Source organism: Berghia stephanieae, chromosome 5 (genome assembly GCF_034508935.2).
Source record: "Berghia stephanieae isolate SIO BIC M18660-M18661 chromosome 5, UCSD_Bste_1.3, whole genome shotgun sequence".
In the NCBI taxonomy this organism is placed as follows: Eukaryota; Metazoa; Mollusca; class Gastropoda; order Nudibranchia; family Aeolidiidae; genus Berghia; species Berghia stephanieae.
The window spans coordinates 58,771,755-58,793,956 of NC_088364.1; the positions used below are offsets into that span (position 1 = coordinate 58,771,755).

The 22,202-nt window shown below is 33.1% G+C and overlaps 1 protein-coding gene across 1 annotated transcript in view; it reads right to left on the reverse strand.

The window, feature by feature from the left end:
* The window catches only part of LOC144973324 (lysosomal alpha-mannosidase-like), a 29,257-nt gene continuing 7,055 nt past the window's right edge, over window positions 1–22,202 (reverse strand). Inside the window, exons 6-26 of the mRNA XM_078915615.1 lie at window positions 21,892–22,001; window positions 20,494–20,565; window positions 19,375–19,491; window positions 18,782–18,985; window positions 17,002–17,074; window positions 16,070–16,109; window positions 15,647–15,716; window positions 14,539–14,661; window positions 13,650–13,769; window positions 13,202–13,340; window positions 12,502–12,575; window positions 11,350–11,568; window positions 8,597–8,715; window positions 6,467–6,571; window positions 5,549–5,636; window positions 5,128–5,214; window positions 4,348–4,438; window positions 3,176–3,321; window positions 2,102–2,281; window positions 606–717; window positions 1–334 (exon numbers count right to left, since the gene is read on the reverse strand). Of these exons, the coding sequence (XP_078771741.1) occupies window positions 243–334; window positions 606–717; window positions 2,102–2,281; window positions 3,176–3,321; window positions 4,348–4,438; window positions 5,128–5,214; window positions 5,549–5,636; window positions 6,467–6,571; window positions 8,597–8,715; window positions 11,350–11,568; window positions 12,502–12,575; window positions 13,202–13,340; window positions 13,650–13,769; window positions 14,539–14,661; window positions 15,647–15,716; window positions 16,070–16,109; window positions 17,002–17,074; window positions 18,782–18,985; window positions 19,375–19,491; window positions 20,494–20,565; window positions 21,892–22,001 (2,381 nt within the window). The 3' untranslated portion in view covers window positions 1–242. The remainder of the gene's footprint in view (window positions 335–605; window positions 718–2,101; window positions 2,282–3,175; window positions 3,322–4,347; window positions 4,439–5,127; window positions 5,215–5,548; window positions 5,637–6,466; window positions 6,572–8,596; window positions 8,716–11,349; window positions 11,569–12,501; window positions 12,576–13,201; window positions 13,341–13,649; window positions 13,770–14,538; window positions 14,662–15,646; window positions 15,717–16,069; window positions 16,110–17,001; window positions 17,075–18,781; window positions 18,986–19,374; window positions 19,492–20,493; window positions 20,566–21,891; window positions 22,002–22,202) is intronic.

A 22,202-nucleotide genomic window follows, 5' to 3' on the forward strand; every position in this document is an offset into this window, starting at 1 on the left:
TTTTTGTTCAATAACCCAAAAACAACATCTAACAAAAAACAAAAAAACAAAAGAAGAATAATTCCAAAATATCAAATGATAGTAAGGCGCTTTATAAATGCAAATTATTGTTATTTTTCTTTAAGCTTTGTCTGGCATTGTATCATAGACAACTTTTTTTTTTCAGATTTGTACCTTACAAAGAGCATGCTGTCCAAGCTTACAGATTTTCAATAAATAGAATTTGGAAAGATTTAGGGTAGTTATATCATGATGTTGGCTTGCAGCGTGACAATGTCCATGGGACCTAGAGAAACCATAGTTCCATTGAGACGTCTTTTAAGGTTGACATCGCCTGTTGAAATACGTAATCCAAATGAAGGGATTAAGCTGTTCACAAATATGCACTGGAGTTTGTTTTTTTTGGAATTTCTAAATTAAGAAATGGTCTTTATTTTTTAAAATAATATATATATAATATAAAACAGTATTTTAACTTGTTAAAATAATTTGCAAATAAAAAATGTTTTTAAAAATATATATACCGAAAAAATTCAATCATAATATTTGCATTACATTGATCGTTATTCGTACATTAATAAGTGATGAAAAAGACAGCTTTTTACCTGAAGGGTTTTCAAGAGTTCTCCAATAAAGTCGCTGTGATTGGTCTATGGGAATGTTGGCACCAAGAGTAAGTTCATGAACATCTTTTAAGGCAAAAGGTTTGAAGAGGGCCTGAAATATAACAACGGAAGAATCCTTTGGCAATTCTTTATTGATTTAATTAGATTTTATAGTGAGTTTTACGAATTCACCATCATGATCTAACTTGTGATGTATACAGAAAATGTGAGTAAATAATGTTCCTTTTCAGCTCTGATGTAAATGTGCTGCTCGAAGCTCGTAGAAATAAATAACAATGTGAAATTGAATGTAAGCTTCAATTTAATATACGAAAACAGATAAAATGGACGTTTCAGGTCTCCCCCTTTATCAACAAAACAGGATGAATAACACTACAGATGAATGAAGTGTTATTCATCCTGTTTTGTTGATAAAGGGAAAACCCGAAACGTCCATTTTATCTGTTTTATTCAATTCAAGCTTACATTCAATTTCACATTGTTATTTATATCTTTTCAGACTCTGAAGGTCACTGAAGTAAGAGAATATAATATCTTTTATTTCTGTGACTTACTTGACACGGACAGTAATAATTGATTGAAATATTCAAATTTATCAATTAAAATGCCCTATCAAAAAATTTCTCCCAATCTCCATCCCACCCATTAAAAAATAAACCTCTTGAAAATTTTGATCTACAAATTTTTAAAAAGTGACAATCATGCAAAGCAATTTGTGCCTTATTTTACCACTTTTATCACACATTTAAGGTTCTTGACTTTCTCATTGGAAGGGTTTTTATATTACAAACAATAGTAATGAATAAAGCTTGGATAATTTGCCTGTCAGTGGGGAACGCCCCCCCGCGAATATATAGACAAAATGAGATCAGAATACTAGGTATTCAGAGAGATGGATGAGATAGAAAAAAATAAAATGTTTTATGACAAAAAAAAAAGCATTTATGTGGAATGAGCGATGGGCACAATCCTGGAAACTATTACCACTATATCGCAGAGCTCCATGTAAATTCATCTCTAAGTGTGCCAATTATTTTTGCTTCCATAGAGCCAGGTACTTAAAAAGAAACCCATGGAACAAAATTGACGTCACTCAGCTCTTTATTATTGTTTTTAGACAGCCAATTTGGTGATCAGTTCTCACTATATTATAGATAGAATGAAGTTGACGTCACTTGGGTCTTTCTTATTGTTTTTTGCCATCCACGTTTATGAGTAATTCTCACAAAACTGTGTTATCCAGACTATAAAAGTTCATGGTTAACAGAGTTTGTGTGTCGGTCCATTATACTTCCGGATGGCAATGTTGTGAGCTTCTGAGCCAAGCGCATACTATCTATATCAGTCAGACTATAAAAGTTCAAGGTCACACAAAGTTTGTTTTGATAAGCTATAATATCCGGCAGGCAGATGTAGTGAGTATTTTACCTAAAAGCATAGCATGAATACACAAAATGAGTAGATCTAATCATTACCTGAATGTCAAATGTCACAGGTTTGGATAGTTGGGGGTCCTCTCCGTCTTCATAGAAATGCTCAAGTCTGACAAGGTATGGTGTTGACCCATTTGGGGAGTTGACAGGCCCTGTGTGTTGAAATTGCTCAAGGGATAGTAGATGGACATTGGGAGGAAGGGACGTTCTAAGACCACTCCACTGAAAGAGGAACAAGCATTTGAAATATGTGCTTAGATGAAAGACAAGTATTTGTGATCCAAGACCATTGTATTTTTTTGTCACAGATTAAATATTGAAATGAGTTAAGATAGGATATTCTTAATTATACATACACTATTTATGGAAGTTATAAACTTAATTCAACCTTCCCAATTGCAATGCGATGCTTATACAGCTTATGCAAACCTATGAGTATTTGGACTTTGTAAACTATATCCAGTCAACAATTGAAGACAGTGTAAATTAATATTTAATTACAATATGTAGAAATAAAGAAAACCTGAATTCATTAATCACACCCCCAAATTCCTGGGTTAAACAATTTTCCATGAATGAAAACAAAATAATCAAAGACTCTCAATTTTCTCTAAACAAAAAAAAATATTAATAATAATCAATGGGTACAGAAACAGTGCGTCTGTTTCACATTTGTATTTAATATTGTCAATAATTAACAACATATGAATGACATAGTTGAAAGTGACATTCCTATGAAATATAATTTGCACCAAAAAAACATTAAAAAGAACCAACAAATTTATCATCTGAGATAAGAATAAAAATTTGTATTGCATATTGATGTATTGTACAGCATTCAATAAAAAAATATATATATAGGCTGTTACAATGTAATTGCCCTTGATTACTTTCCAGCTTAAAAAAGGAAAGATGTAACAAGTAGCTGATACAAGCCAAAGTCAATATTTTTAAAAACACATTTTAAAAAATCAAAATCTGTGAGCAGTGTATAATCTTATAATGGAAATTTTGATTTTTAAAAACTGCATCAATTACACCACAAGTGTATAAAATTTGCATGTTTACATGACTAAATGGAAGATAGAAGAGATGAAAACACTTTATAATACATACGCTTGTTTTGTATATGCTATGCCATATCTTGGGACTAAAAGGAGCAGCTGAAAATGACGGCTGTGGGGTCTGGAAAACTTCTTTGGCTAGTTTGCGATATAAAGAGGCTGCTTCTTTAATGGGTGATAGCAATAGATAGTGTTTTCCTGTGGAAAATCATTTAGAGTTATAATTTGAAAAAAAAAATACAATGAACGGCTATACTTCAGAGATGTATTTTTATTATTCTTAAATTGTTATGATGAATTTATGTGGTCGTACAAATGACATAAGTAGAAGTGAATTTTCCTCCTCTTTCCTTTAATTTACTTCGTAATTTAGCTGTAAATTGTTGTAAAGGATTACAAAAGTGTGGAGAAAGCTATTCAGACATAAGTATATTGATACTAAGATAATTTTAGTTGAGAAAGATGTTCTTTAAGATTAAGACCTTTAAATCAATTTTTCAACTTAACAAAAAAGAAGTATCAATGCCTACAAAATCTGATTAAAAATATAAACGCATATCTCCAAAATTTCATGTATATCAGCACTTGTATAAGATTTCAAACTTTTTCATTCAATTCAGAATGGACAAGTGGTTACTTTATAAAACAACAATAACCAACTGGCTGCATAGAAACACACAATAAACCATCAATCCAATTATTCTTTGAAGGACAGATAGGCTAGGAAAATCATTCCACTGTAACGCAAATCATTATACATTTTGTTTGTATGTATCGGGTCTTTTGGTGATTGAGTCATATGACCTCTAATTTTCTCCAAAGGTCGATTTCTCTTTTCATCCACCTTGTGCTTTACCCAAAGGCCCTAACAATCACGTTTTCACTTTTCTCTACCCCCTATTTTCATCAGTGTTATTTATATGCACGATGAAACACCCGGAAAAAAATCACTTAACAACAAACAAACAAAAAGATATTAGATATCAAATAATTTGAAACAGTGATTTGTTGTTTATTTAACTTTGAAACATTGCATCTATGCATGAAAGTTTCACAGAGCATTTATAGGTTTTTAAAACCTATTATATGTTACAGGAAAATAATGCGATACGAAAAACAAAAAAGCTCCCTCCGCCCCCGCACCCCTCCATCAAAAAAAAAAGATAATCCCAAACTAACAACAAAACAAACCCCAAAGAAACCAAGAAAAATTTGTTTAAATACCTCTGACGACAAGTCCTTTTCCAGAAACTCCAGTCTCATTGAGGGGTTCACCAACTCCTTTGCCATCATCAGCTAGAAGGCGTCTGTGCAGCTAATTAGGAACGAGGAGTCGAAAAAAATAACGGAATCGTGAAATAAAACTGATTTATGTCAGATAAAAAATTCAAGGTTTACAACTAAAGCAGCAGATGAGATACTGAGTTAGGAAAGTAATGTCTACAATATGAACATAAGTGGGTTCCAATCATCTCAGTCAGCAATACAGTTACAATTTTATAAATATCATGATTGTTTTCCTTCCTTACATGTACCCCCTCCCCCTCTCCCCATCAATCCCATAGAAATATCCATCACAAAAAAACTATTAAAAGACCTGTCCCCCCATCCCCTTCTCTCTCTTCATGTCAACCCGTTAAAAAATTAGAAAAATTTAAACAAACATAAGAGAGTCCTTATTTTATGCTCAAACAAAAGCCAGAATTCCTAAATGACCTATCTGATGACTTTTTAACACAATAAGTAGAGTACCTCTGGGTATTACATTCATTCTTACCTTGAACAAATTCTCCAAATTCTCTTCACCATAAAATGCTTTGAAATTGGTAATTTAAAAAATGGGTAAGCGTTTCTTAAAATAGCAATTACATCTTTTTAATTTTTATTGTGTAAACCTCCATTAAATTTCGTACTGATATCAGAAATACTCAATAATCATATTCCAAAAATACTCCTACTCATAATCCAAATCATCTAAACTGCTGCCACCTCCATCCAACATACCATTATTTCCACATCTCCTTTGTTCAGGCTAGTTCCTCCTTGACTTCTATCTGTCAGGACAGTGAACTGGACTCCTTTCGATTCATCCTAAGGAATACAAAGTACATTACAGGATTCATGACATTATTGAAAATCATATTCAAAAATATTTAGAGTGGAAACTACTCTCCTTCCTGATTCCTTACTAGGCATATATAATTTTTTTTTAATGAGAGCAAGTTCAAAAAGTTAAAAACTTATTTTTGCTATTGTATAAAAACTGTTATAAAGTCTCAAAAGTTGAGAGTTCCACAAAGAGGATCACTCGAACTAAAAATCCACGCTTCCTGACAATACAGTTGAGGTTTGATATGAACATAGCCTATCATAAAAAGTAAATAAATGAAGGTTTTCGTTTTTTCAACCTTTCAATTCAACCTACCTTGATTGAAATTAATGCATTGACTGGGTAGTAATTTCCTGCTACTGGTTCTGTCTGAGTAAAATCCCATGTAGGGCGGTAATCCAGTCTAGTATGAAAAAGGAAAAACTGTTATCACCAGTATTTGGATGAGAGAAACTTTGTAAAAAGTAGTAGTAGTGGTAGTATTAGTAGTAGTAGTAGTAATAGCAGTAGTAATAGTAGTAGTAGTTGTAGTAGTAGTAGTAGTAGTAGTAGTTGTAATATATAACATTAATAAAATATAATAATAAAAAAAAAATAATAATATAATAATAATAATAATAATAATAATAATAATAATAATAATAATAATAATAATAATAATAATAATAATAATAATAATAATAATAATGAATGTCAGGAACCTGACACTGAAAAGAGAAATAAACGTCTAAATTTTGAAATTTCAACTAAACTTAAAATGCTTTCATGAAGGAATGTCAATGCAATTTCTCAAAAAAATTAATTTCGTAATTCTGATTATTCTGACAAAAGACTCAATTCTCTCCATTTCGTTCCTTGAACATAGTACTTGAGCTTTTTGTTTTTTATATAGCGCAATATCCACTGAATGTGCTCAAAGCGCTTTAAAGGGTCCCTAACCATCAGCAACACTTAACATGTAGGATAAGAGATGATGCCTGTTAATGGCCAGGTACACCTGAGCATCGTGAGAGAATGTAAGTAAATAGCCCTTTCCAAGGACTAAACTATGCACCGCTCCGAGCAGGAATCAAACCCAGGACCTTCTGATCCAAAAGCGAGTGTCATACTACTACCACATAGCTACACATTGATGAACTGGGTCACATGTTCATTAAAAATATATAAATAACTAAACAATTAAAATCAAGAACATGCAGGCTCTATAATAGTCAGTTTTGAGGACGTCTGTACCTTCTTTCCAAAATCTCTCTTCCATTTGCATCTGTGTAGAAAACATCATCATTGTCAATGTCTCCAAGGTTGTATCGTGTGACCACTTCTTTCCCTTCCTTATCACTGCAAAATCAAAGATACTTTCTTGAAATTCTTGTTCCAAATTGAATTTTCTCCTACTTTTAACATAAAATCGAATCAATGTCTTTATTCAAATGTTCATCAGAAAAAGAAATAATATTATTTAAAGAACTAAGGCAGATGACAAATATATGTTTATAACCATGTCTATTAATACATTACTTACTTACTTATCCGTGGCATGCGCTTGTATGCACGTTGCCTACCATATGCCTTCATGAGGATGTATTTCTGCTTCCCTCATGCACTCAAAAGTTTGTAGGGCTGTTGCTTGTTGACAGATTAAAACTAGTCATGAACGTCAACCTCTGACGAACATGAGCTCTTTTTCCTTCTATGTAGCCACTAAGTGTTAGCCTTTCAATGTGCTCTCATCGACAAACATGGCAAAGAAAACCCATTTGCCTATTTCTGATAGTTTTGACAATCTGGATGGGTTTCCATAACTATGCAAAACTTCTGACCATTTGATATTTAGCAATCTTCTGTATGACCATATTTCGAAAGTTTCTAGGCAGTTTTGACACATGCCTTGTCCAGATTCCAGGTTTTACAAGCTTAGAGGAGAGATGAGAGAGCCTAAGTTTGGATCACCTTGAGTTTCATGTTCAATTTAATATTGGTGGCAGAGATGACTGGTCTTAGATTATGGAATGTGTTTTTAGTGATCGCAATTCTTTGTTTTATTTATACAAAATCTCTTGCATCGTGTGTGATGACTGCATCAAGATATTTAAACTTTTAAACTTATTTGATGATTTCCCCTTTGCTAGTCAGGTGAAAAGATAAATCTTGATTTTGTTTGCTAACAACCATGCACTCAGTTTTCTTCACATTAGCAAAAGTTCCTTCGCTTCACTATTAACCACTAATTTGTCAAGTATGATCTGAACGTTTTCTGATGTATAAGCCATAAGAACTGCATCATACGCATACCTCAGGTTCGTCAAATTCTCACTTCCCACATAGATGTCTTGTATGTCTTCAATCTTACGGAAGATTATTTCAGTGTACATGTTGAAAAGGTCTGGCGATAAAACACATCCTTGCCTCACACCTTTTTAATATTAAAAACATCCGAGGTCTCATTGTCCAATCTTACACATGCTGTTTGGTCCTACAACAAATTTTTCACGATTCGAAGGTCATAATGTTCTATTCCAATTGATGTGAGTACTTCAAAAAGGTCTTTTTGTTTAACAGAGACGAAGGTTTTTGAATAGTCCATGAAGCAGAGGTACAGAATTTTTTGTTTCTCAATAGACTTTTGTTCTATTGTTTTTAATGTGAAGATGGTATTCACAGTACCTTTGTCTTTCATGAAGCCGAATTGTTCCCTATCAATCTCTGGTGAAATCTTATTTCTCCTTTTTTTCATTATGTTGCATAGGAGGATCTTTGTGATCTGGCTCATGATGCTGATCATGGAGTGTTGATCACAATCTATTGCACCCGCTTTTTTTGGGAGTTTGATAAAGACAGACTGTCTCAGCTGAATTGGTACGTCTTTGTTGTTGATCATGTTAAAAACTTTTGTCAGTATGTCTATTCCTACATCGCCCATTTTGAATTTTGTACCGACTTCCATGACTTATCCATTAATACTTTAGATTAAAGTAAAAATTAAGAAAATGGGATAGTGAAAAATTTCTAAAATTACAAGTAAAGATACCCAAGAAAAATAAAAATAAATGGGATTGGTTCAAATATGGAACAGATGTAGATTCCAATAACACACTATTAATGTACCTCAAGGTCTTATCTAGACACCCGCACACAAATGCTTACAGAATATATCCAAAAGAGAAAACATACCTTGCAAGTTATATATTTTTTTAAAACTTGTCTTGGCCATGGAAAAACCAAACAAAATTAGATTTTCAGGACATTCTGGTTACAGCTTTATCTAGACCATATATACAGCACCCACAAATAAATAAAAATAAAATTTGTTAACTGAATAGAAATTAAAGAAAAAAAAATCCAGCTAAATTATGATCATCTTACTCAATAGGAATTGGTCCAACAGTCCATTCCACCTCTACATATGGTTTGTTCTCATAGACACGGACCACCTGACTGACAAAATCACCAAACTGTTGGTGGGCCTCTTGGACCAGTTGACCCTGGAGAAGAAACATACATATATAAATATATAAATACATATACAAAAATGATAAAATGAAATATTCAAATAATTCAAAGGGAGAGAAAGGGTATCTTAAGTCCAACCAGCAAAAATTTATTGGTTTTTCACAAGCAATTTTGATCCAATCTAAGACAAATGATTGTAAAACAATTTGAAAAATCACAAGGTTATCCTTAAAATATCTTATAATTAAGTATGCTCCAATTTACTGCAAAATACATTTATACTTATTCAAAGAACAGTGAACTCAAAAGTTCTTAATGTTTTTACATGCAATTGTAAAGCCTCTCATAAAAAAGCAAAATCTCGATGTAAATGACCTTAGTAACTACCGTCCCGTCTCAAATCTGCCATTTCTTTCTAAAATCCTTGAAAAAGTTGTACTCAGACGTCTTTCACAACATCTCCATGAAAACGATCTATGGGAAAAATTTCAGTTAGCTTATCGTTCTTACCACAGCACAGAAACTGCTCTGTGCTGTGTTGCGAGTGATTTGCTTGATGTTTTAGATAAAGGTTCTGTTTCTCTTCTGACATTGTTAGACCTTTCGGCGGCGTTTGATACTATTGATCACGGTATTCTCATTAAACGACTTAATATAACTTTTGGCTTGTCTGGGACTGTCTTGCAGTGGTTTGAATCTTATTTAGATGGCAGAAAGCAACAGGTTATGATTTTAGATCAACTTTCTCGTCAACATACATTGTCTTTTGGTGTTCCTCAAGGCTCTGTTTTGGGTCCAATTCTTTTTGTTTTGTATACTTCTCCATTATCTAATGTAGCAATGACTATGAAAAATGTTTTTTTCTCTTTTTGAGGAAAATTTTTGTCTAAAACCAAAGCCCTATCTCCACTGAGTAAAAATGTTTTTGAATTTTGAAAATCCATTCATAAATAAACAAGTTATACAGTTTCAAAGGTGTCATTTATTTGGATGACCCGCAAAGAGGAAAAAAACGCGAAAATATGGGACGGTTTTTCGGCATTTTTTTTCGACCTTTGGTTGTATCTTGCGTAATAAGTGTATTAAAAGATTGAAACTTGAAGAGCAAATTAGTATGGTGTTTTGTAAAATATGGGAAAAGAACTCGTCATATTCATATGAAATTTTACAACCAAAAAGAAGAAATGTTCATGTATTACCTTGTCAGCGACAAAACCTCCACGCCCGGTAGTTTTATAAATATTTTACTCCAAAGAGTAAAAATCTATTTTTAACGGTCTTCTGGTAATCGCACGAGTTTTGTCGCTTGACATAATCTAAAATGACCTTTTTTCTAACTGTGTGCCAACTTTCAGTCATATTCATCGATAAACAGCGTCGTAATTAATTTTTTAAAATAACATATACGAAACGGCTTCGTCCCATATTTTGACGCGAATTCGGGCACTTCGTGAGCGAAAAAGAGGCCCAAAGATTTGTGCGGGATAGTCATTGCTATCTAATGTCATCACTGGTCATGGGCTGCGCTATCATCTCTATGCAGATGATACGCAACTTTATGCTACTGATAAAACTAAAAATCTCGAAAATATTGTGAAACGTGTGGAAGAATGTGTGACGGATGTGAAAGAGTGGATGGATGCAAACAAGTTGAAAATGAATGAGTCAAAAACAGAAGTGATGATTGTGGAAATAGAGGGCAGTTGAAGGTGAATGATGGTCTTGAGGTGTTGATTTGGGGTGAAAAGATCAAAGTTTCAAAGACTGTGAAAAATTTGGGTGTCTATTTTGATTCAGAAATGAGAATGTCAGCTCACATTTTTGCTCTCTGTAAATCTTTATACTTTCAATTGAAGAAAATCAGTTCGATCCGTCAGTATATTGCAATTGGAACATGTAAAACATTGGTTGTTTCCCTCATTTTTTCGAAACTAGATTATTGTAACTCGCTGCTTGTCAACTTGCCTCAGGCTTCAATTAAACAATTACAACTACTGCAAAACAGTGCAGCAAGATTAGTTTTTGGCAAAAAAAATTTTTATCATAAAACCCCTTTGTTGGCCTCTCTCCATTGGTTTCCCATTGAAAAGCGCACATATTACAAAGCAGCGTGTCTTGTTTATAAGTGTTTGGCTGGTATAGGACCGGCATATCTCACAGATCACGTGGTCATGTGTAAATTTGAAAATTACACTTTAAGATCATGTAATGACCAAACGAAAATTTCGGAAAAAAGATCAAGAACAAAATTTGGTGATAGATCGTTTGCTTGTTTCGGCCCCAAGATTTGGAATGAACTACCACGTGGTCTGAGGGAGTGCAAGTCTTTACCTACTTTTAAAAAGAATCTCAAGACACATTTTTACAGTATTTGTTTTTCTTGACTCTATATGAATCCTTGATTTGGCTATGAATTATTATTGTTGTTATTATTTTTTTTTTCACTTAAAATTGATATTTATATTGTAAAGTGCCCAGAGCTTGTGTTTTAAACGAGAATGAGCGCTATATAAATGTGTATTATTATTATTATTATTATTTTCTTCCCCGATTGCAGAAACAGAAAATAATTAAATAAAGCAATATATTATGTTATTATTGAAATAATCTGTGGTTTATACAGAGTCCCAGACTTTTATATGAAAACCAGTTGAGCCACTACTCACTTTGTGCACACCATTCCAGGTACTGAATTTAATATCAGTGGGTGCATTTTCTTCAGGCCTAAATATGTAGGCACCAGAAGCCTGGAGGAGGTCAACCTTATTGTTTCCCTTGAATCCTATGTAGTAATAGTAGTTTTGTCGCAATGGAAAATTTTGACCAGACTGTTTATTTGTCACTGATTTCAGCTGGCCATCGGGTGTGAAATCGATCTGGATCATCTGAAAGGAAATGCATAGAGTTCAAATGAGTTTACATAGAGTTCAAATGAGAGTTCAAATGAGCGTACATAGAGTTCAAATGAGTTTACATAGAGTTCAAATGAGTTTATATAGAGTTAAAATGTGTTTACATAGAGTTCAAATGAGCGTACATAAAGTTCAAATGAATCTACATACTGCACTATCCTAAAAATATACAAATAAAAATAAAATAAAATTTCCTTTTTTAGTCCTATGGGTATATATATTTAGGTTGTATTCCAAGGTAATATCAAAATAGCGCACTCATCAAATGCAATGCAGCATTTTGCAAAGGAAACAGAAAGGATTGAGTATCTTTCTCAATAGAAAAAAAAAACAATTGCCAGAAATTGGTCTCAAACAAAAGAATGTAATGCTTTATCCACTCTGTCTACTCATCAACTCATATAAATGACTGTCTTAAAAACTTTCAGAGTTAATTGTAAGTCACACTTTGAAAATAAAACTTTAAAAAAAAGAGACGAAGTACGTATGTAACAAGATGAATAAAGTTACGAAGATTTTTGCCCTTTCGTGTAATTTTCTTGATTTAATGCTCACCAATCATTGGCCTTCAAATATTGCAACCTCAGCTGTTTTTATCAATTGCTGTCGTTCTATTTTTCCCCCAGCATCCTGCTTTGCTGACAAATCAGCCCCATATCTCCAGTGAACCATATTGGTGTCTTTTCTGTGTTTCTTATTGCCTTATGAAGAACTTGGACATAAAGAATCTGACCTTGATTACAAACCCCTTCGCAACCCTCCCACTCCTATTTAAAAAAATATTAAAGATAAAAAAAAGAAAGAAGAAAAAAGAAAAAAGGAACAGTATGTTTTGATTTCAATGGATGTCAAGGAGCGAGGCGACACAACCTAAAATTGAACATCATATGTTGTCATAATAATTACCTTTCCAGAGAAAGTGGTTCCAATATTTTCAACATCTGGAGAAGTCTTCTCACTTGAGAATTTCAAAGAAGAATCTGGTGTTTTGTAAGAATGATTTATGAATTTAATGTAAAATTGCTATGGCAAATGTTAGTAAAAACATCTTGACAAAGCAGATAGAAAATTTTTTTTTAAAAACCCAAAAAACATGGATTTTCCCAATAAGGAAGCAACTTCCTGAAAAGAGGATTGTATTATCCCCAATCCTCTCACTGCTGCTCCTCTTTCACAAAAGTAGCCCTTAAGGGCCGTGAGTCACATGGGGCCAAAGTTTATTCTGGTTTTTATTACGCGGATGACAATGATGCTTGCTAAATCTCATGATTTATGATTAACCTAATGCATGTACTTTCTCTCGGCTCATACAAACCCAGATACATAATCATTGCAGAATGGAGAGACTGCCCCTCTTTGTTTACAAGCAGTGTGCTATGCCGATTGAGCTACTAGAACCCCCACTGTAACTTAAGTTGAGAATTATAATATTGATTTGGCAATAAATATCAAAGAAAAGCACTGGTTGACTTCATACTAATTAGTATTTATTTGTTGTACGTGCCTTTACCTCAGTAAAAAGAGAAACAACTGAAAATTTTAAAATGTTTTTTGAGGGTTTTTTTTTTGGCCATATTTAATTAAAAAATAAAGTTCAAATGAATACCTGATTGTTTTCCAGACTTTGTAATGAAGAAAGTGCTGAGCCCAATGGGAGGAAGACTTGCTTCAAACACGAGTTCATTCTTAGCAGGGCTGTCAGGCAAGTCAGAAATATCATGGATTGATGACATCACTGGTATCACCTAGGTTAAAGATTGTGAAGATAATAAAACGCTAGCTCTGATAAGAATACTGAATTCAAATAAATGAGCAATGTTTACCTCCCAAAAAAAAAACACACAAAAAAAAAAGAAAACAAAGAAAACAAAAAAGAAAACAAAAAAGGAAGAAAGAAAAATCACACATATTGTTTTATTTTATATTAACACTTTTCAATATGTCATGATATTTTTTTTTTTAAAGTATATCGATTGAAAGACTAGTAAAAAAATGTAAACAATGCTTTTGAATATAAAATATTTAGAAAAATTATAAGAAGCAATGCAGCTTACATCACTTGGCACAACTGTGGTTGCGTCTGGTCCCAGGACAGTGTATTTAGATCCATCTACGGGGATTCTCATGATGTGTTGGACTGGCCATGCTAGGGAGTTGTAAAGAGTCACTTGGAACTGAAGATGGAGATAAAAAGACAATCGTTTTTTTATGTTATCTTTGACTATTTTTATTCAAATACCTTCAGTCCAAGAGGATGAAATAGCATGAAAGGTAGTATACCAGATCTCAATCATTTCTACATCCATTGATATCCTTTTCTGGTCGACTTTACCGTTTGTTATTGAGGTATAAGGAATGAAATATAGGATTTTTGCAAGAGATCATAAATAATGCTTCAATCCATCATCAGGAAACATAAATGGCTTCCTCTGAGTGCAAAATTGATATAACATAAATTAGTTAAAAAGAGTTTCAGGGGTGTAATCTGAGTTTGGTTTCTTTGAAAATCAAAGCTCAATACAGCTGAAATCGTATGATGGAGAGGAAAACAAAGACTATGTTTTTAAAATGCTATGATAGCAACATTCTTTTTTTTAGGACCGATTATAGACTATACCACACAATATAATGTTAAAATAGGTGCTATATTTGGGCAATGTTCTAAAATAGGTTATGACTGGAATTAATAATTGATTGTTTCAACAGCATGGAATTATCCCGTATAAACTATTAGTATTTATGTTCAAATCACTTCAGAGTGAGCTTCATCACAAGAGACATTCAACTTTCCATAATAAAACTACTTTTGTGGCTAAAATATAATTGAAGTAGTGACTGTACCTGATGTCAACATTCAGTACAAATACAAAGGACTGAGTTGTTAAGTATTGTAATAATTGGGAAAAATAATAATTTATGATATCTACCATGATAGAGAATTACCTGGGAACTGTCTTGTGTCACGTTACAGACAGACACGTTGAGATAATGACAGAATTCCTGGTTCACAAACTTTGTCTTAGATGTCTTGGTTAGAATGGTGTTGTATGAGTCTAGCACAACAGTCTAGAGGAAATAAATGAAAGGAAAAGAAATTCAAGGACCTTACTCATTTCTCAACAAGCAACAATCAAATCCATGTGAACTCATTTTTTTCTAGATTAATTATCCACGGGGGTCCTGATTGGCAGAGAACTCGATTCACATGCAAAGGGGCCGAGATCAATCTTGGGTGCAGTCAGTGAATGGGTAGAGTCTGTTAGATTTGATGGAAAGTACTTTACGATAGACTAGCTCCCTATCCAAAGAATAGCAAACAATTGTTATTGTCCGTTTCACACTATAGAAACTGGGATAAACTCCGGCTCCATGGGCCGAATGGCTCTGAAGGACTACTTATATATATATATAAATAAAATATTTCAAGTATAATTATGATCAACTTATACAATATTGAGTTGAGCACTATTATTTCATGATTTTCGTTTTTATAATTTATATATATAAAATATATATACATAAATATATATATACATAAAATATATCTTTTAAATAACAAGGTGAGATTCGACAAATTCCTTCTAATACTCTTTTTTTTCTCTCCACAATATCATAGTCCAAATTACAAAATCTGAAACTTACATGCACCTAGGAGAGTTTATTTAAATTTGGCCATATTCTCATTTCAAAATACGGAAATTTATTTATATTTTTTAACTAATAAATTTTCCATGTCCTTTACTTTTTCACGACTCGAGGGAGTTTTTAATATTTTCATACATAACTTACTCACGGGTCAAGTAGGTTAGGCTAAAAAAGCCTGAAATCCATTTCCAACAAATTCAAAAAGCCTGAAACTTATTTTGAAATGTGACCTATTGCCTCAAAATGGTATTATGTTAAGATGATCTAAATGCGGAAATAAATTAAAAATCATTATAAAAAGCCAGAAATCATTCATTTATGCTTCTTCATCTGCTCTTTCTAATTTTATCGATCCCTTGTCATACACAATTTAAAACTCAAAGATTGCAATCTCTAGCTCACTAACCTCAGCTTTGTTTAACCCTTCTGTCAGTCGTTCACTGTAATCATAATCAACAGCTTGTTTGGCCGTGCCACTGTCATAGAAGAAGAAAATAAGAAAAGCTTGTTCAACAATTTAAACAAATTTAGCCATCTCATCTTAGATCACAGTGAACATCAATTAAATATTAAAAGTTTCACAGTTCTAAATTATTGATTTTTAAAAAGAAATATTGGACAAATTAAAAGACGACATTATCCCAGTTTAAAAGATTGTCTGCCTAGGCTTTTTAAAATTATTGATTAATCTCAACTGTTCAGTCGTTTTGTTGAAATCATAAAACATTAAAACACTCTCTCATCAAATAATCATGTCACACACACACAAATAAAAAAAAAAGTTAGATCAAAAGATGAAAAAAATAGACAGTGGTGAGAGGATATTCACCTGATTCCATCGTGATGTTGAGCCACTCCTAGGACTTCAGCTAAAAGGGTGAGAAAATTGAAATATAAGATGGGTTCACAGACGATATATATTGTCATTCAATGTTAACACATGAAAAATATATTAACATGGGACACATCAAAGGTTTATCAACATTATTATGCTTTTTTCATAAATGTGATCTAATGACCTTTTAGAACATAATGTAACTCCAGGAGTTTTAAAAGCTGAAACCTGTTTCACCCCATTTTATATTGTATATAAACATGTATATATAATCATTACCAACAAGTACATATTTGCAGGTTTGATAACCCAAATTATTATGGGCTTGTATTGTAATGGAAATACTCTCAAACTAACTTTAAATATTGCACAGTACAACAATGCTAAATCGAGCCCATGATTGTATTGAGTTATAAGACCTTATAATATGTACACGTTGATAGTGATTATATATATGCATTCTTATATACAACATAAAACAGGATGAAAAAGGAATCAGCTTTTAAAACTCCTAGAGTTGCAATATGTTCTAAATGGTAAATAGGTCACATGCATGAATCATAATGTTGATAAACCTTTAACCCTCCCCTTACTAACTCTGGGAAAATCGTCACTATTCTTACGATACAACCAACATTGTTCTTATTCAAATTTCTCTTGTACACCATAAAATTTATAGAAAATGAACAGTGTGTTGTAGAGCATCTATTGCTAAAGAAATAATTTATCGCAAGAACTTACGCTATTGTGTTTGTTTGATAAAAAAATCTATTTTTGTGTTAGTTGGGTGTGAAGTTTTGGGGAAAATCCTGAAAATGGCGGGTAAGGAGAGAGTTAATCGTGTCCCATGTTAAAATTGCATATATAATTTTGTTATAATTGCATTCAGCTATAAGACCTGCTAATGTGTTCACGACAATCATTACCTATACGGTGCAGATGGTTCCTGCTGGAGTGAGAGTTATCCAACATAGCCAATGAATCCATTTGCTTCACAGACTGAAACAGAAAAAAAATACAAAGTTATAATTTGGAGATTATATAATTTTTCAATGGTATAAATCATGGTTCAATCTGAACAATACAAAAGAAAATTACTGGACCTTAAAAAGAGATTTCTATTCCTGGAATTGAATAACAAAACATCAAGTTCAAATAAGAAATAAGAAAGGCAATGTTACTAAACCATCGGGGGGGGGGGGGGGGTGTTCCCATTACCTCAATTGGTAGATAGAGCACTCTCTTCACACGCAAAGGGACTGAGACCGATCCCGGATGAAATCAAGATTTTTTAACCTGACAGCCCCCCTCTCCCTGTCCACCCAGTAATTGGTCAGCTGGATCTGTTAGATCTGGTGGGAAGTACTTTGCAATAGACAAGTGTCCTATCCAAAGGATAGCAAGCAATAGCTATTGCTCATTCCACGTTACAGAAACCAGGATAATACTTGATCCCATGAGCCTAATGGCTCTGAAGTACTGCTTTATTTTCCACAAGAGAGAAAATATTTCTTTCTTTCATATTTGTATTTGAAAATCATTAAAATAAGAAATCATTTTTTAAAAGCAAAATAACAAAAGAAAATAAACTACAGAGGGACCCCTATAACATCTAACCCCAACCCACACCCCCCACAAAAATAAAATATAAACAAACTACAGAGGTACCTATGTATGTAATACCCCCCCCCCCCCCCCCCCCAAAAAAAAAACAAAAAAAAACAACAAACAAAACAAAACCTTAACAAAAAAGGGAATATCATTTTAAAAAATAAATATTGCTGTCCAAGCCAACTTGGAGAGAGATACAATGATTAAATAAATGCATTTTAATATTACATCTTCAATCTCTTTTCCGAAAGAAAAAAAAAAAAAGACAAAACACAACAACAAAAGACAAACTTTGAAAAAAAAAAAAAAAGGAAAAAACCACAAAATAAACAGCAAGTCCATATTGCATTCAAATACCATTGGTGAGTCTCTGTCTTACCTGGAAAAAGCTATTCACATATCTGGCATAATATTTGAATGCTGGCCTGCTGGTGAAATAGCCGGTCCAGAATGTGTGTGGACGATCAGCATAAGGGAAAAAGTCATCATTCTTAGTGGTGGGAAGTACTTTGCAATAGACAAGTGTCCTATCCAAAGGATAGCAAGCAATAGCTATTGCTCATTCCACGTTACAAAAGCCAAGATAATGCTTGATCCCATGAGCCTAATGGCTCTGAAGTACTGCTTTATTTTCCACAAGAGAGAAAATATTTCTTTCTTTCATATTTGTATTTGAAAATCATTAAAATAAGAAATCATTTTTTAAAAAGCAAAATAACAAAAGAAAATAAACTACAGAGGGACCCCTATAACATCTAACCCCAACCCACACCCCCCACAAAAATAAAATATAAACAAACTACAGAGGTACCTATGTATGTAATACCCCCCCCCCCCCCCCCAAAAAAAAAAACAAACAAAACAAAAACAAAACAAAACAAAACCTTAACAAAAAAGGGAATATCATTTTTAAAAATAAATATTGCTGTCCAAGCCAACTTGGAGAGAGATACAATGATTAAATAAATGCATTTTAATATTACATCTTCAATCTCTTTTCCGAAAAAAAAAAAAAAATAAATAAAAAGACAAAACCACAAAATAAACAGCAAGTCCATATTGCATTCAAATACCATTGGTGAGTCTCCGTCTTACCTGGAAAAAGCTATTCACATATCTGGCATAATATTTGAATGCTGGCCTGCTGGTGAAATAGCCGGTCCAGAATGTGTGTGGACGATCAGCATAAGGGAAAAAGTCATCATTCTTAGTGGTCCACGTCATGTGATCATTGTTGATAGATTTGAGGTAGCAGGACGGAGTGGAGTAGAGGAGGTTGATGTTACTTCCATAATTTTGCTAGTGCGAAAAAGATAAAGTTATAGATCAGAGTCTGAGAACAATGAAAACTGAAAACTTCAAAACTCTTTATTAAGAAAAACCTCAATAAATCTCATTAAACTGGAGAGGTTTTTAACTTGAACCAATGCCTGAGTCTCATCCGACTGTGTCTGACAGACTAATTTAAGACAAATAATGGTAGACTTTTCTCATGAAAAAAAGAGATTTCAAATTAACGCAGTCAAAAAGTTGTTTTTTTTCTTATTTGTCTAAATTGGTTTGCTTAATGTTGTCGATAATAGTTAGGTGTTGACTCATGTGAAAAATCTCTCTAGAGCAATTTTATTTCAATCTGAAATATCCATTTGAAATTACTGACAACTTCAAATTTATCCAAGAAGACCTACCCTCTCATTGACATATTTGATAAGCTTGTCCAATTCCTTGTAAAACATGTGAGCATCCACATATTGGAAGTCTGATCCCATTGTGACAATCAAGTGTTTTGTGCTATACCATGATGCCTGTCAGATAGACCAAAAAGTAACTGATTAGTGACTCCTGTTATATGTGAATCGTGTATTAAATCATTTAAACAATTGTGTAAACTACATGGTGAAAAAGTAACACATCCAATACGTAATCAGCTTATGATTATTTAGTATTTCGTCAATATATTTAATAAGTTAATATGAAAGCTAAAATAAATATAAAAGGATGTTTTGTTTTTGTTTTTGAGGGTTTTACAGCGCTTGAAACACATTAAGGTCATATCAGCGCCAGTAAAAAGGAAGAAAATGGGATAGTAAAAAGTTCTAGAATTACAATTAAAGCATCCAAGAAAAGGTAAGACAAAGGGGAATTTGTTCAAATAGGGAATAGATGTAGATTCCAAGAGCACACTATCAAAGTACTTAGTTTGAGATCACCTAAGGTCTCGTCCAGACACAAGCACAGGTCCCCACTAAGAGGAATACACTCAAATATTTACAAATCAGATATAATACATAGAACAAAACATAATACAGTGCATAACAGAGAGATTATTTACAAGGAAAAAAATATCATCTCCCAAAACTAAACTAACTATACATTTGACTGTTTTCCTCCCAGCCAAGGTATCCGGCCAGGGCCTGGACAAAACCAAGTAATCTCATTCCAAGTCAAAGACAGAAAGCATGTTGGAAAACAGATAGAAGGGGATAGAAGACAGTATGTACCTCCCTGCCCACTGGAGGTCAGGAACCCCACCCAGAAATATAAAAGGAGAGAGAGAGAGAGAGAGAGAGAGAGAGAGAGAGAGAGAGAGAGAGAGAGAGAGAGAGAGAGAGAGAGAGAGAGAGAGAGAGAGAGAGAGAGAGAGAGAGAGAGAGAGAGAGAGAGAGAGAAATAGTAATGAAAAAGGCTTTCTTGTGAGCCGACTTAATCCAGCAGAGTTTCTCACATAAAATGCAGCTAAGACAGATTCATTGCAGCCTGTTGCACTGTAAAAGAACAAAGGTATCTAAAAGCCTGAACACACTTACTTGTTTAACCATTTCTGAAATAAACAGATCCACCATCTCTTTCACATTGTAATCATGGAGCTTGGGATTGTCCTTGAGATAATAAAGTAAATACAGAAGAAAGAAAAAATTACTATAAAAAATGTGAAAATTTATTATAGCGATTATAAAGTGAAAAGCTGAGAACCGGTCTTCAAATGAACCTTGATTTCGAACTCCATGGCTGAGAAAACGATACAGTACAAATTCATAGAAAATCATTCCATTACAACTTTAGAGAATAAAATAAATAAATATTCAAAACCCATTTCCAACATTATAATTTGACTTAAAATAAGCCAAAGTACAGTGCACGTCTCAATTGAATTTATGTCATAAACAATGATAATCAGTTGTGATAATGGCAATTTGTCAAAATGGAGGACAGTATAATATCAATCCATCGATCAAACTTTTATATTGGATGACAGACATGCATGAATGAAAATGACAATACCCTTATTTGAAAGGTTGGGCAATCATCTCGATATTTTCGTCTGTGACAACATGATTAATTTTAATGTTTAAAAAAAAAGTCCCCTGATTTCCTTGTCATTCCCAGACAGAATATATATAATCCAACAAACGTTTAATGACAACAAGATTCACCCAGTTCGTCCATGTAAGCAAATTGCAGATTTATAATCTTGCCAAAAAGAGAGAAAAAAATTTTTTAAATAAATTAAGTGCCTAAAGTAATGTTTCAACCACCCCATCCCCACCTTCCCTCTGATGTAGAAGCCAGTGCATGATTGCACTTCAGAAAATATCAGCGACATTTTAGATGAGGCCAGGTCTGGTTATTCAATTTGAGTTTATATCTATTTTATTTCAGACAAAGCTGGCAATTACGGACCTTGTCGGTATGCCCTCTATCCATGCAGAAATAATTAGGTAGACGGATTTGAATGACGTGTCAGAAAGTACTTTGCTATAGATTAACATCATATCCAAAGGGTAACCAGCAATTGTTATTGTCCATTTACTCAGAACTAACTCTCGCAGCATGGACCTTATAACTCTGAAAGACTTCTTAATTCAGACACTGCCAAGGAAATACCATACCTCTGTTGTTATTACTTGACCAATAATGTCAGATTGTACAGATGCAGTAGATTTAGTCGTTTGTTTTGGGGTTTTTTTAATCTCAGTCATCTTATTATCAAGCCATTCTCCTGGTCTATGAGACGTACCTTCTCTTTGCTAAATTATTAGATAATTTTTAGATTCATATCTAATCAACAATAGCAGACAACAACACAAAAACAAACAAACAAACAAAAAAAAGGAAGAAAAAATAACATTAAGAAAAAAAAAACCAGCAAAACGTATGTATCGTTTTGTTGTCTGTCAATTTTGTTCTAAGCCAATAAGAAATACCTTAATCTGTGTTTGACCTCTTTGAAACTGGCAGAAAAAGTCAAAACAGAAGAGATGTGGAGGCTGATACATATTGGGAAGAACACCAGTAAACAAATTCGATGATTTTCCTATAGAGCACAATAAAATCATAAATAAAGATAAAAACATGAATTTGTAATTACTTGTCATGTTATGCTCATACAATCTCAACTATTCAGACATGCAAATAAAGCCACAACTATTCAACAGCTCCCATTGTAAATTTACTTCACTTTTAAAATAAATAGAAGTGAAAGAAATAAAATGTTGATTGAGGCCAAGGCTAAGGG